Source organism: Eleutherodactylus coqui, chromosome 1 (genome assembly GCF_035609145.1).
Source record: "Eleutherodactylus coqui strain aEleCoq1 chromosome 1, aEleCoq1.hap1, whole genome shotgun sequence".
NCBI classification, from domain to species: domain Eukaryota; kingdom Metazoa; phylum Chordata; class Amphibia; order Anura; family Eleutherodactylidae; genus Eleutherodactylus; species Eleutherodactylus coqui.
In genome coordinates this window covers 50,738,474-50,754,796 of record NC_089837.1, presented here as the reverse complement: position 1 = coordinate 50,754,796, position 16,323 = coordinate 50,738,474, and the positions used below count along the sequence as shown (strand labels likewise).

General features: G+C 41.1%; 1 protein-coding gene across 2 annotated transcripts in view; it reads left to right on the top strand.

The window, feature by feature from the left end:
* The window catches only part of LOC136620727 (cytochrome P450 2C5-like), a 78,788-nt gene that overhangs the window by 48,627 nt on the left and 13,838 nt on the right, over window positions 1-16,323 (top strand). The window contains exons 4-6 of one of the 2 annotated variants that reach the window (XM_066595670.1): window positions 1,550-1,699; window positions 5,051-5,211; window positions 8,229-8,291. In XM_066595670.1, the coding sequence (XP_066451767.1) occupies window positions 1,550-1,699; window positions 5,051-5,211; window positions 8,229-8,291 (374 nt within the window). The remainder of the gene's footprint in view (window positions 1-1,549; window positions 1,700-5,050; window positions 5,212-8,228; window positions 8,292-16,323) is intronic. The other variant, XM_066595673.1, reaches the window with a different exon arrangement.

Here is a 16,323-nt window from a genome sequence, read left to right as displayed (position 1 = left end):
AATAAATGCCAGTTAAAGCAAAGTGACGTGGTTTATGTCAATATTACAGCATTGTCACTTGAAGAATATTTATGCTGAATTATAAAGCAGCATAAGCATGTTCATTGGTTGATGTTCAGTGAAGTGTATTTTTTTAAATGTGCCACCTCTGTCTGTTACTGTCATGCCATCAGTTAACTTGCCACGTGGGCACTACCACCCGCACGTTAAACATATTCCCTTTTAGACAACATGGCTTAGTGTTGCCTCTACAGCAGAAAGGGCTACTCTGGCCAAAACTCTCAGAGAATCTGTCATCTACTGTCCCCTCATACCCTAAACTAGGAATAACAGTGTCTCAGTACTTTCACAATATTTTCCAATGAAGGTTAAGATAAGAACATGTCCATCATTGTGAAATATTGGACAGTTTGATCAACAACTGCTGGAACAATGGAGCAGAGGCATTCAACTGAGCATTGTTTAATTGATTCTCTGAGAGTTGGGCTCAGCATGGTATAGACTTTCCATAAGCCAAGACTTTGCATTGCCAAAGCCAATAAAAGCTGGTGAGGAACAGCGATTGACTGAGTTTTTCTGCTCATTTGTTCCAGCAATCATGGAGGTCGAGGAACCTGGACCTCCACCAATCAATATCTCAGCTTTTGGTGCCATATTTTACAGTAGAAAAGGAAAGATCACTTGCTATTAATAGACCATCAGGTTTCAAATCATCAATTACCATATCTACATACTACCTTCATTGACTAGTGGGAAAATGTGCATATGCACCATAGAATATTAATTTGGGGTGTGTGATTACCAATGGGGGTCAAGAAAGAATGTTTCCACTTTATGGCAAATTGGTTTATTCAGTTCAAGGGTGGATTTGCTTTCCTATGGCTCAGTTGGAGTTTTGGGCATAAAAATTCTAACTATTGACTTTCTAGGTGTGTAAATATGTAAAATGGTGCCAAAAAACTACAGCTCATCCTCTAAAAAGCAATGATTTGTATAAACACAATGTAAAGCAAAAAGGTTCAAGGTGTCAGAATGTGGGAAGGAAAAGTTTCCATTCCATAAGTGTAAAATTGTTTTATTCTTTAAAATGGTTTACGGAGCATAACCATTCATGACCAATCCTCACCATAGGTCATCAAAAGTTGGTCAGCAGGGCCCCACGACTCAGGATCCCCGCTAATCAGCTGATCGTCTGTCCCACTGTCAGTGCAGCAGAACCGGATGTTGTCATCTGGGTGGAAATTAATAGAAGTGCAGCTTCCTGTTGCACTTCTGGCTCTGACTTCTGATAAAGCCTAGCTCCACCACACTAACAGGAGGCTGCACGATAAGCTGATTAGCAGGGATCCTGAGCGGTGGACCCTGCTGATTTACTATTAATGACCTAACTTGAGGACAGGTCATTATTAGTAAATGCCTGAAAAACTCCTTTAAATGATTAATTTTTCTTTTGCTAAATATCACCAAATAGTGGGCTCTTTAAAATGTCATTTTTGAAAGTGATCAGATAAAGAAAAACACAGAATTCTATTCTTCGTCCATTCCTCAGGTATTGGATTCACTAATGGAAATAACTGGAAAACCATGAGACAATTTACTGTTTCTACATTACGTGATTTTGGAATGGGGAAAAGAAGCCTAGAAGAGAAGATTAACGAGGAATCTAATTGTTTAGTGCAGATGTTTAAATGCTACAAAGGTAGTAAACGAGTCTCCATACTCTGAAGCTTATTCTATGTGTGTATGGGGCTGAGTAGTATATGCTAATCAGGACACATGAAGGCTGAACCACCTGCTAAGTAAGAGTGCTTTTACACTGAGCGATTTATCATTCGAGTGAACAATTACAATTTGCTCATGCGGCTGGTTTTTATAGGCAGTTAGAACATTTGCTAACAAATCATTCAGTCGTACATTCACTGTATCAGTGAATGAGATTGGCTAAATGATCAAAATTTAAATTGTACGATAGCAGCAATGAATGAATTATTATTTATTCATCAATTGTTGGCTGTGTTTATTTACACTGACTGATTTTCATTCAGATTCAAACGATCTAGCAATTTTTTGTAAACAATAATCCTTTCATGTAAAAGCATCCAGAGCTAGTTTGTAAGATATGCTAAGAGGAGGAAAGGAAAGGCAGTTGATTTGAAAAAAGAAGCAAAATGCCCTTCTAGTTATTATTGTATTAATGCCCATTTGAGAATTTAAAAAAATTTAAATACCATAAAAACGTTCTCTGTGTACAAAACTGTAACTCGTGTATTATTGCTGAGCCAATCAGAGGCAGGTCTCACTCACACCCATTCATGAATGGGTGTGAGTGAGACCTGCCTCTGATTGGCTCAGGCTGAGCCAATCAGGGGCAGCTTTGAGTCACACCCCCTTCACACCCACTGCAGGACGGCCGCGCTGTACTCCGGCTGCCGAGACAAGGTAAGTATATATATTTTATTTTAACACATTTCTGGATGAATTGCAGGGAAGGGCTTATATATTTAAGCCCTTCCCGACAATTCATCCCGCGCTCGCCCGCAGCGCATTGCTTTCAATGGAGCCGGCTGTATTGCTGGCTCCATTGAATGCAATGTGCTGGACAGCTCCGGCCCGTTTCTAATGAAACGCGGCTAGGAGCAGATTTTCGGGCGATTTTTGGGCATCGGTCACGCGATTTGCGGATGCGCATCCGTCAATGCGATCCGCAAATCGCGCGAAAAAACGCCCGTGTGACTAAGGCCTAATACTGTTCCCTATGTACAAGAATATAACTACTATAATACTGCTCCTATGTAAAAAAATAAATAAATTATATATTATATATATATATATATATATATAATATATATATATATATATATATATATAAATAAAACTACTGTAATACTGCCCTCTATATACAAGAATATAACTACTATAATACTGCCCCCTATGTACTAGAATATAACTACTATATTACTGTTCCTATATACAAGAGTTTAACTACTATAATACTGCCCCCTATGTACAAGAATATAACTGCTACCTATACTGCTCACTATGTACAAGTATATAACTACTATAATACTGACTCCTATGTACAAGTATATAACTACTATATATACTGGTCCCCATGTACAAGAATATGACTACTATAAAATTGCCTTTATATACAAGAATATAACTACAACATATACTGCTCCCTATGTAGAAGAATATAACTACTATAATACTGCTCTTATATACAAGAATATAATTAGCATAATACTGTCACTATGTACTAGAATATAATTACAAGAATATTGCTATTTTTTACAAGAATCTAACTATTATAATACTGCCACTATGTACAAATATATAACTGCTACAATACTACAACAATGTACAAGAATATAGCTGTTATATTCTTGTATGTAGTAGCAGTATGATATGCCTCTATGTACAAGAAAATAATGAATATAAAACTGGCATTATGTTGAAGAATGCTGCTATTATAAAACTTTCCTTTATGAACAATAGAACTACTATAAAACTGCCCTCTATTTACAAGAATATAAGTACTATAACACTGTTCCAATGTAAAAGTATATATAACTGCTATATTACTGCCACTATGTACAAGAATATGATTACTATCATACTGCCACTATGTAAAATAATAGTGCGCTAAAATACGGCCACTTTGTACAAGAAAATAACTACTATAATACTGTCCTTATCTAGAAGGATGTATTTTTTTTTAGAAAACTACCCTCTTTGTATAAAAAAACTACTAAAAAAACTGCCCTCTATGTACATGAATATGACTGCTATTATACTACTCCTCTGTACGAGAATAGAACTACTATAATACTGCCACCAATGTACAAGAATATAACAATTACAATTATGCTCCTATGTACAAGAATATAACTTGTAATATTAGAATACTGTACATATGGGCAAGAATGTAAATGCTATAATACTGCCCCTATGCACAGGGATATAGAATATAACTTTTATAATACTGCTCCTATGTGCAAGAGCATTGTAATTAATATTCTACCCTTTGTACAAAACTATAAGTAATATAATACTGCCACTATATACAAGAATAAAAATATTATAACAATGCCCCTATGCACAAGAAAATAACTACTTTAATACTGCCCTTATGTAGAAGAATGTGACTATTGCAAATCTGCTCTCTATGTACAATAGAACTACTATAAAATTGCCCTCCATATACATGAATATAACTACTATAATACTGTTTCTATATAATATAACTATTATAATATTGTTCCTATGTACAAGAAAATAACTATAATACCATTCTTATGTAGAAGAATGTAGCTATAATAAAACTGCCCTCTGTGTACAAGAAAATAACTATTATAATACTGCTCCAATGTACAAGAGTAGAACTATTATTATACTGTATAACTACTATAATACTGTCACCATGTACAAGAATATAACTACTATCATCCTGCACTACATATGATAAAAAAAAACCTGCTATAATTTGGCCACTATGTACAAGAATATAACTATTATAATGTTGTCTTCATGCTCAAGAAAACAATTACTATAGTACTGCTCCTATGTCTAAGAATATATCTATTATAATACTGCTACTATAAACAAGAATACAACTATTATAATACTGCCCTTATTTACATAACTTGTATAATACTGTTACTATGTACAGCAATATATTTACTATCCTACTACCACTATATACAAGAAAATAACTAATACTGCCTTTATCTAGAAAAATTGTAACTACTATAAAACTGCCCTCTATATACAATAGAACTACTATAAAACTGCCCTCTATATGCAAGAATAGAATAATTATAATATTCTTCTTATGTACAAGAGTAGAACTATTATTATACTTCCCCTATATATGAGAATGTACAGAATCTACAAAAATCCTCCCTGCTGCATTTTTAATACATTGATCAAATTTTCTTCTTATGGCCATGAACCTATTTCTATTTTGTGTGTATTTGTAGACTGGGCAATAATTCTGTTTTTCAACTTTTTCACATTTTATTACTTTTTGCTTTATTACTATATTTAGGTGAACCTTTTGACAACACCATGGTAGTGCATGCAGCCGTCGCTAATATTATTGTATCGATATTACTTGGCCAACGCTTTGACTACAATGATCCAAAACTTCAGAGGATTATTACCCTAATAAATAATATTGTCAGGATTCTTGGTAGCCCAATGGCCTTGGTGAGTTCATTGTTAGCTCATTGTTTTATTATTTTATAGTGTTTTAGGTCAGAAGGAGGGGGTGTCACTGGCAGCATAGGTAAGAGAAATACTGTGTGCTCCAAAAAGTTATGATGGTATAAGTCACAGAGACAGAATAGTTCTCAAAATTTACAAATAAATTCACAGAAGAGAAGCTACATAAATATATGCAATAAAAATGTAACCTTTTTTATAATATCGGGAACCCACTACTTGAACACAAACATACATAAATACTAATCTATTATAACTAGAGATGAGCGAGCACCAAAATGCTCGGGTGCTCGTTACTCGAGTCGAACTTCCCGCAATGCTCGAGGGTTCGTTTCGAGTAACGAACCCCATTAAAGTCAATGGGCGACTCGAGCATTTTTGTATATCGCCGATGCTCGCTATTTGTGAAAATCTGGGAAATTCACAAAAGCGATGGGAACGACACAGAAACGGATAGGGCAGGCGAGGGACTACATGTTGGGCTGCATCTCAAGTTCCCAGGTCCCACTATTAAGCCACAATAGCGGCAAGAGTGCCCCCCCCCCGCACTGTCAGCATAAAGATCGTTCTCCTCTGCCACAGCTGTAACAGCTGTGGCAGAGAAGAACGAGGTTAGCCCATTGAATTCAATGGAGCCAGCAATACAGCAGGTTCCACTGAAAGCAATGGGCTGCCGGCGAGCGCAGGATGAATTTTCGGGAAGGGCTTAAAAATATAAGCCCTTACCTGAAAATCATCCTAAAATGTGTAAAAAAAAAAAAAAAAAAAAAAGTCAGTATAAAGATCGTGTGTGATGGGTGTGAGTGAGAGCTGCCCCTGATTGGTCCCTGCGCTGAGCCAATCAGAGGCAGCACTCACCCATTCATGAATGGGTGTGAGTGAGAGCTGCCTCTGATTAGTGAGGCTGTGACCAATCAGAGGCAGCTCATTCAGCAGGCGGGGATTTTAAATCCCCACCTGCTGAATACTACAGAAAGCAGTTCAGGAGAACTGCCGGCCAGACGCGGCTGAACTCCGGCTGCAGCGGAAAGGTGAGTATACATTTTTTTTTTTATTTTTACACATTTTAGGATGATTTTCAGGTAAGGGCTTATATTTTTAAGCCCCTCCCAAAAATTCATCCCGCGCTCGCCGGCAGCCCATTGCTTTCAATGGAGCCGGCTGGATTGCCGGCTCCATTGAATTCAATGGGCTAACATCGTTCTTCTCTGCCACAGCTGTTACAGCTATGGCAGAGAACGATCTTTATGCTGACATATTTTCTTTTCTTTTTTACACATTTTAGGATGATTTTCAGGTAAGGGCTTATATTTTTAAGCCCTTCCCGAAAATTCATCCTGAGATCGCCGGCAGCCCATTGCTTTCAATGGAGCCGGCTGTATTGCCGGCTCCATTGAATTCAATGGTCAGCGCTCGTTTAATCGAGACGAGTACCGCGTGGTGCTCGTCTCGAGTAACGAGCATCTCGAGCACCCTAATACTTCAACGAGCATCAAGCTCGGACGAGTATGCTCGCTCATCTCTAATTATAACTAAGAAATTCAAAGATTTATTTCTCTTATAACAATAAAAAGAGTATAGTAGACTAGCTAATATACCCAGCTTCACCCGAGTTAATTTTATACAGGTGTTTACCTGGAGTTTGCACAGAAAAGTTTATGAAGACAAGATTACTTTAGAGAAATCGAGGAATAAAATATGTATATACATAGAGGAGCATTAGATTCTCCTAAGGCTGCATGTACGGATGTCCCTCTGCAGAATGTGCCACCAATTCCCCTCCCCTCATTTAGGACCTAAAGAAGGCTTGCGTCAAATGTCACGCTTGTACGACATGATGAAGTTACATTACATAGAGGTGCATTTACTATTGTAATTAGCATTGAAAAATCGAGTTGCGACCCCCTTTCTTTTCTTATTTAGGACTTAACTTTTCCAAATTAGAACCAAAAGAATGCTTGTGTGAAACTTTACACTTGTACGATATCGGGAAGTTACATTTTGCACCTAGCATTGAATAATCATGTTGGGAACACTTTACTTTTCCTATTTAGGACCTAAAAAAATAGTCTTGCCAAATTTCATGTTTGCACGACACCGGGAAGTTACATTACATTGGGGTGCCAATACTTTTGCACTTAGAATTGAATAATCAAGTTGCGATCCTCTTACTTTCCCTTTCTAGGACCTAAAGAATGGTTGTGCCAAATTTCATGTTTGTACAACACTGGGAAGTTACATTACATAGGGGTGCAATACCTTTGCATTTAGCATTGAATATTAGAGTTATGATCCCTGTACTTTTACTGTTTAGGCCCTAAAGAATGGTCGTGCCAAATTTCATGTTTGTACGACACTACGAAATTACATTACAAAGGGGTGCCAATACTTTTGCTCTTAACATTGAATAATCGAGTTGTGATACCTTTAATATTTCTATTTAGGACCTAAAGAATGGTCATGCCAATTTTCATGTTTGTACGACATCAGGAAGTTAGAAAATTAAATTAGGTAGAATACATAGGGATGCTAATATTTTTGCACTTAACATTGAATAATGAAGTTGTGCCCTTTTTACTTTTCCTATTCAGGACCTAAATAATGGTCATTCCAAATTTCATGTTTTTAGTGACACCGGGGAGTTAAAGTATTAGCCTAGGTATATTACATCGTGATGCCAATAATTTTGCACTTAGCATTTAATAATCAAATTGTGACCCCTTAATTGTACAATTTAGGACCTAAAGAATGCTTGTACCAAATGTCATGTTTGTACGACATCGGGAGGTTAGAGAATTAGGCTAGGTACATTACATAGGGGTGCCATAGGGCTACTCTTTACTTTTCCTATTTAGGACCTAAAGAATGGTCATTTCAAATTTCATGTTTTTAGCGACACCAGGGAGTTAAAGTATTAGCCTAAGTATATTACATCGTGATGCCAAGAATTTTGCACTTAGCATTGAATAATCAAATTGTGACCTTTTAATTTTACAATTTAGGATCTAAGGAATGCTTGTACCAAATACCATGTTTGTACGACACCGGGATGTTGGAGAATTAGGGTATGTACATTACATAGGCTTGCTAATACATTTTCACTTATCATTGAACAATGAAGTTGTGACTAGAGATGAGCGAGCACCAAAATGCTCGGGTGCTCGTTGCTCAAGTCGAACTTTCCACGATGCTCGAGAGTTCGTTTCGAACCCCATTGAAGTCAATGGGCGACTCGAGCATTTTTGTATATGACCCATGCTCCGCTAAGGTTTTCATTTGTGAAAATCTGTAAAACCTACGAAAGTGATGGAAACGACACAGAAACGGATAGTGCAGGTGAGGGGCAACATGCAGGGCTGCTTCTCACGTTCCCAGGTCTCACTTTTAAACCACAATAGCGGCAAGAAGCCCCCCCCCCCTAACAATTTTTACTTCGAACAAACCCTCATTAGCAAGGCACACCTTAGCTAAGCACCATACTGCCTGCGGGACACACCGCTGCCTCTTCTCCTGGGTTACATGCTGCCCAACCCCCCCGCATGACCCTGCATCCTCAGCGCACACAAAAGTGTCCCTGCGCAGCCTTCAGATGCCCTCATGCCACACGCTGGCTTCATAGCCACACCACCCTCATGTCTATTTATAAGTGCGTTTGCGATGAGGAGGAACCGGAGGCACACACTGCAGAGGGTTTGCAGGGCCAGGTAGCGATCCTCTTTAAAAGGGGGGAGCGATAGCCCACAATCCAGTTGAGAATCAATGAGAAATTGACATTCGATCTTCATTCCAATAAAGTGCCAACCTCCGTTAGGAGCTGCAAACGTGGGCATGAGTTACATAGCTATGGGGAATCCATGTGCCCACACAGTATACATTCTGTCTAGGTGTTGAATAGTTCAATCGACACCACAAGGGGAAAGCCATCTGCAGTCTGCACCCTACCCAAGTCAGTCAGTGTCTTTGTGCCAGACATGTCAGACACCGCGATGGTAAGTCTGTGTGCACCAACAGCATAGGTGGGTCCTAGGCAACCCAAGACATGAACAATAAAGAAATCAGAGTGGCCAAACATGGCAGACTTACATAGGCCTCGGCCAACAGCTTCAGCAATCGTAGGCAGGAAGCGGACTTCGATGCTAGTACACCTGAGAAGGTCTCATTAATGCAGTTATGCTCCTCTCCTGTGGCCCAAACGAGTTTCTCAGATAATTGTGGTAACACGAGAGAAAATATGTCATGCGCAATGCTGACCCCCTGACCCCAAGCAGGAGGAGGAGGTGGCCTCACAAGGCCAAGAAACCATGACCAGGACCCGCTGTAGCCTGTGCTGAAAGGATGTGAGCGGGCCCTTGGCCAGGCTCAGTCCCAGCAAACACCTTGTGTGGCCCAAGGTGCTGCGAGTGACATAGCTGTGGTAACGTGCATGAAAATACATGTTGGCTTCGGCCCACACTCCATGCCCTAGTCAGTCTGGGTTTTTTTCATAGTGCCAGGCAGGTACAACACCGCTATGGGAAGTCTGTGTGCATCCACAGCATGGGTGGGTCCCAGGAACCCACAGACGGTACATAAAGAAATCCCATTGCAGTGCCCCGGATAGCTGTGGTAACGTGAGAGAAAATACATGTTGGCTTCGGCGGGCCCTTGGCCAGGCTCGGTCCCAGCAAGTACCTTGTGAGACCCAAGGTGCTGCGACTGACATAGCAATGGGCAGTCCATGTGCCCACACAGTATTCATTCTGTCTAGGTGTTGGATAGCTCTAGCGACACCGCAAAGGGAAAGGCATCTGCACTATGCACCCTGCACCAAAGTCAGTCAGTCACTTTGTGCCGGACAGGGATATCACCTCTATTGGAAGTCTGTGTGCACCCACAGCATAGGCGAGTTGAAGGAACCCAAAGACAGCATTAAATATGAAGGAATCAGAGTGCCCAAACATGGCAGAATTAAGGTGCGCCGAGGCCATAGCAGGAGGAGGACATGGCCTTAGAAGGCCAAGAAACCATGACCAGGGCCCGCTGTAGCCTGTGTGGGAAGGATGTGAGCGGGCCCTTGGCCAGTCTCGGTCCAAGCAAACACCTTGTGAGACCCAAGGTGTCGTGACTGACATCGCAATGGGAAGTCCATGTGCCCACACATTATTCATTCTGTCTAGGTGTCGGATAGCTCTATCGACACCGGGAGGGGAAAGCCATCTGCACTATGCACCCTACCCAAGTCAGTCAGTGACTTTGTGCCGGACAGGTAAATCACCGCTATAAGAAGTCTTTGTGCACCCACAGTGTAGGCGAGCCGAAGGAACCCAAAGACAGTAATAAACATGAAGAAATGATAGTGCCCAAACATGCCAGACTTTCAGACAGACATAGGCCTCTGCACACATCCTCAGCAATCGTGGGCATAGAGCAGACTCTGATGCTAGTACAGCTGTGAAGGTCTCATCAATGCAGTAACGCTCCTCTTCTTTGGCCTAAACCAGTGTCTCAGATAACTGTGGTAACACGGGATAAAATACATGATGCCCAGTGCTGATCCCTTGACCCCAATCAGGAGGAGGAGGAAGTGGCATCACAAGCCCAAGACACCATGACCAGGACCTATAGTCTGTGTGGAAAGCACGTTAGCGGGCCCAGGGTCAGACTCGGTTTCAAGCCTCCACCTTTGTGACCCAAGGTGCCCTGAGTTACATAGCAATGGGAAATCCATGTGTTGCAACATAGATAGCTCAACACTGGAAGGGGCAGTCTTTGAGTTCCTTGACCTAGCCTATGTTGTAAGTGTGCAAAGATGGTATTACACAGGAAGAATTCGGAGTGCCCAACCATTGGAGAGCTTCGCCCCGCCAAGCAACTTGGCCTCGGCCAGCAATTCTGGCCTAGTCCGTCACTGTATTATTTGTGCCACATAGGTTAAACACCGCGATGGGAAGACTTAGTGCACCCATAGTATAGACAGACCCCTGTAACATTCCTGTAGCAGAAGTATAGACCGACCCCAGTACCATTTTTGTAGCTGCAGTATAGGCAGAGCCCAGTACCATTTCTATAGCAGCAGTATATGCAGACCCCTGTAACATTTCTATAGCAGCAGTATATGCAGACCCCTGTAACATTTCTTTAGTGGAAGTATAGGCACACCCCAGGAACATTTCTCAAGCAGCAGTATACGCAGACCCCTGTAACATTTCTGTAGCAGCAGTATCAGCAGACCCCTGTAACATTTATGTAGCAGAAGCATATGCAGACCCCAGTACCATTTTTGTAGCAGCAGTATAGGCTGTGAGGAAGGAGGAGCAGCAGCCAGAGGATTAAGAGCTTTAGCAGTGGACTGCGTAGAAGACTGGGTGCCCGATACATTGCTGGATGCATTTTCTGCCATCCACGACAGGACCTGCTCACACTGCTCTGTTTGCAATAAAGGTCTACAACATGGATCCATAAATTGTGATATGAAGCTGGGGACCCCAGAAATTTGCCTCTCTCCTAATCCCGCAGCAGCCGGCTGGGATTCACCTGGACCAGGAACTCGGCCTGTGCCCACACCCTCACTTGGAACTCTGCATCCTCGCCCGCTCCACGTCCTTGACTCCTACCCCTACCCCTCAGCATGATGGATTACAAATAGAGCAGACACAGAACACTGTAAATAATTATGGAATTATATGCGTACACTTTCATGCAGAGAGCGGAATTGTAAAGCTAACTCCAGGCAGAAAAAAGTGGAAGGAAGGCCGCAAACAGGCCTAGCAATGCAATAGTGATGCACCAAAACTCCCACCAGGCACCCAGTAAAATGCAGACGGTCAGAGGTAGCCCAACGAAGGAGCTTTATGGGTTTTATTTTTTTTAAACGAAGACAGGCTATATACTGTGTATATCACTTTCCCTCTATAAGTACCTGTGTTGGCCGTACGCTGAGCGTCAAATTCACTGCAGACACAGGCCGGTGTAAATAATCTTGTAATTATGTGCGTAGACTTTGTCGCTGAGAGCGGTATAGTAAGGCAAACTCCAGGCAGAAAAAAATTGCCAGGAAGGCCGCAAACAGGCCTAACTGTGCAATAGTGATGGACTTAAACTCCCACCAGACACCCAGTAAAATTTAAACTGTCAAAGGTAGCCCAACCAAGGAGCTTTTTTTTTTTTAAAGAATACAGGCTGTATAGTGTGTATATCACATTCCCTCTATAAGTGGCTGTGTTGGCCATACGCTGTGCGTCTCTAATTCACTGCAGATACAGCCCGGTTTAACTAATTATGGAATTGTTTGTGTACACTTTGTCGCTGAGAGCGGTATTGTAAGGCAAATTCCAGGCAAAAAAAAATGGAAGGAATGCCGCAAACAGGCCTAACTGCAATAGTGATGGATTAAAACTCCCACCAGACACCCAGTACAATTTAAACGGTCAAAGGTAGCCCAACGGAGGAGCTTTAATTTTTTTTTTTTGTAAAAGAATACAGGCTATATAGTGTGTATATCACTTTCCCTCTATCAGTCGCTGTGGCCGTACGCTGTGCGTCAAATTCACTGCAGACACAGTCTGGTGTAAATAATCTTGGAATTATGTTCGTAGACTTTGTCACTGAGAGCAGTATAGTAAGGCAAACTCCAGGCAGAAAAAAATAGTCAGGAAGGCCGCAAACAGGCCTAAGTGCAATAGTGATGGACTAAAACACCCACCAGACACCCAGTAAAATGTAAACGGTCAGCGGTAGCCCTAAGAAGGAGCTTTTTGTTTTTTTTGGTAAAAGAATACCGGCTATATAGTGTGTATATCACCTTCCTCTATTAGTCGCTGTGGCCGTACACTGTGCGTCTCTAATTCACTGCGGACACAGACCGGTGTAAATAATTATGGAATTGTTTGCGTGCACTTTATCGCTGAGAGCGGTATTGTAAACCAAACTCTAGGGAGAAAAAAAATATATGGAAGGCTGCAAACAGGCCTAGCTGTGCAATAGTGATGCACTACAACTCCCAGCAGAGCCCTGTAAAATTTAGACGGTCAGCGGTAGCCGTAAGAAGGAGCATTTTGTTTTTTTTGGTAAAAGAATACAGGCTATATAAAGTGTATATCACTTCACCTGGCTGCGGCCGTACTCTGTGCGTCAAATTCACTGCAGACACAGCCTGGTGTAAATAATTATGGAATTATTGGTGTACAGTTAGAGGATGACAGTGGTATTGTAACGATAACTCCAGGCAGAAACAAAGAATACAGAAGGCTGCAAACAGACCTAGCGGCGCAATAGTGATTCACTACAACTCTCACTAGACACACAGTAAATTTCAGACGGTCAGGGGTAACCCAACCAAGGAGCTTTTCTTGTAATTTTTGGGGAAAAGAATACAGGCTATATAGCGTGTATATGACTTTCCCTCTATCAGTGGCTGTCGCCGCACGCTGTGCGTCAAGTTGATGGCAGACGCAGAGCGATGTAAATAATTAGGGAATTATTGGCGTACAGTTGGAGGCTGACAGCGGCTATGTTACGCAAACTGCAGCCAGAAATAAATTATACGCAAGTCTGCAAAAAGGCCCAGCTGCGTAATAATGAAGCACTACAACTCCCAGCACCCACGCAGTAAAATGCAGACAGTCACAGGTAGCCCTAAGAAGGACCGCTGGGGGTTCTTGTAGACAGGATTCTACACTTCCACTGTCCCTGCCTCACCAGTACTGCCCCTATAGCTGTAATAGCCTGCAGAGCCCGAGATGAAACAAAACAAAATTTATTGGTGCAAAACTGCTCCCAGCAGCCACAACAGTAATGCACACGGTCAGATTTGGCCCTATGAAGGACCGTTGGGGTCCTTGTACACAGGATTCTACACTACCACTGTCCCTGCCTCACCAGTACTGCCGCTATACTCTGTATAATTGACTGCAGACTGAGAACGCTATAGCTGTAATAGCCTGCAGAGCCCGAGATGAAAAAAAAAAATTTTGGTGCAAAACTGCTCCCAGCAGCCACAACAGTAATGCACACGGTCAGATATGGCCCTAAGAAGGACCGTTGGGGTTCTTGAAGATGCTAACACTCTCCCTATAGCACCAGCAGCACCCTCCCTAATCTCTGCCAGCGTGTGTCTGAGGCGAGCCGCGAGCGGGACCTCTTTAAATACTCGGCGGTCACATGATCTCGCCAGCCACTCACTGCAGGGGGGTGGGATAGGGCTGGACCGTCACAAGAGGAAGTTGTAATGCCTTCCCTGTATGTCTATTGGCAAGAAAATGGCGCTAAACATGCAGGGAAGGAAATGGAATTGAGAAGTATTCTGCACAACTTTCTTGAAGTCTTTTCACTCTCTGCAGAGGATACAATTTTTTCTTTCTCAATCAGTCCCTTCAGCCGCTGTTGATATTTCTGATCACCCTTCAGTGGCCTCTTTCTCACCTTCCCTGTATATGTTCAGGAACTCTTGCTGCGTCTTCAGGCCATGTTCACACTCCTTCATTGAGAGTGTGTCTTGCACAGCTTCTGTGTTTTCCCTCTCCACCAGGACTGTGTTTGCTATACAGAGAACTGTTCCCCTCTGAATGGTCTCCACATATGAGATAGTGAGAACCGCTAACACTCTCCCAGTTACTTCATCTTCCTCTAGTTGTGCCATGCTGCATTCTAACCATCCCTTTTCCTCCACAACTAGGGCATCTTTACTTCTGCTACTTGTAGTCTCACCAGTGAGTTCATCTGTCTCCTGTTGAGCTTGTCTTCTGGCACAAACGTGAAATTTTGCATGGGCATTGATTATATCATAAATAGGAAAAGCTAATGGGTCCCAACTCGAATATTCAAATCTAAGCACAAAAGAATCAGTGTCCAAATTTTACGTACATAATCTAATTCTCTCACTTCCTGATGTCATAGAAATTTGAAATTTGGCACAAGCATTGAATATGTCAAAGAGAGAACAAGTTAATGGGTCCCAACTCAATTATTCAATTCTAAGCACAAAAGAATTAGCGTCCAAATTTTATGTACAAAATCTAATTCTCTCCCTTCCCGATGTCATAGAAACTTGAAATTTGGCATGGGCATTCATTATGTCATAAATAGGAAATTCTAATGGGTCCTAACTTGATTATTCAATTCTGGCACAAAAGAATTAGCGTCCAAATTATACATAGGTAATCTAATTTTTTAACTTCCCGATGTCATAGAAACATGAAATTTCGCACAAGCAGTGATTATGTCCTAAATAGGAAATGTTAATGGGCCCCAACTCAATTATTCAATTCAAAGCGCAAAATAATTAGCATCCAAATTTTACATACGGAATCTAATTCTCTCACTTCCGATGTCATAGAAATTTAAAATTTGGCACGAGCATTGATTATGTCATAAATAGGAAAAGTTAATGGGTCCCAACTCGATTATTCAATTCAAAGCGCAAAAAAATTAGTGTCCAAATTTTACATACGGAATCTAATTCTCTCACTTCCCGATGTCATAGAAATTTAAAATTTGGCACGGGCATTGATTATGTCATAAATAAGAAAAGTTAATGGGTCCCAACTCGATTTTTCAATTCTAGTGCAAAAGAATTAGTGACCAAATTTTACGTACGTAATCTAATTCTCTCACTTCCCAATGCCATAGAAACTTGAAATTTGGCACAATCATTGATCATGTCATAAATAGGATAAGCTAATGGGTCCCTACTCGATTATTCAATTCTAAGCACAAAAGAATTAGCGTCCAAATTTTATGTACAAAATCTAATTCTCTCACTTCCCGATGTTATAGAAACGTGAAATTTGGCACAAGCATTGATTATGTCATAAATAGGAAAGGCTAATGGGTCCCAATTCGATTATTTAATTGTAGCGCAAAAGAATTTGCATCCAAATTTTACGTATGGAATCTAATTCTCTCACTTCCCGATGTCATAGAAATTTGAAATTTGGCACGGGCATTGATTATGTCATAAATAGGAAAAGTTAATGGGTCCAAACTCGATTATTCAATTCTAAGCGCAAAATAATTAGCGTCCAAATTTTACGTACAGAATCTAAATCTCTCACTTTCCAATGTCATTTTATATAAAGGAAACGTTGCATGGTTACCTCCACGTGGTGTTTCCTGGGTAAC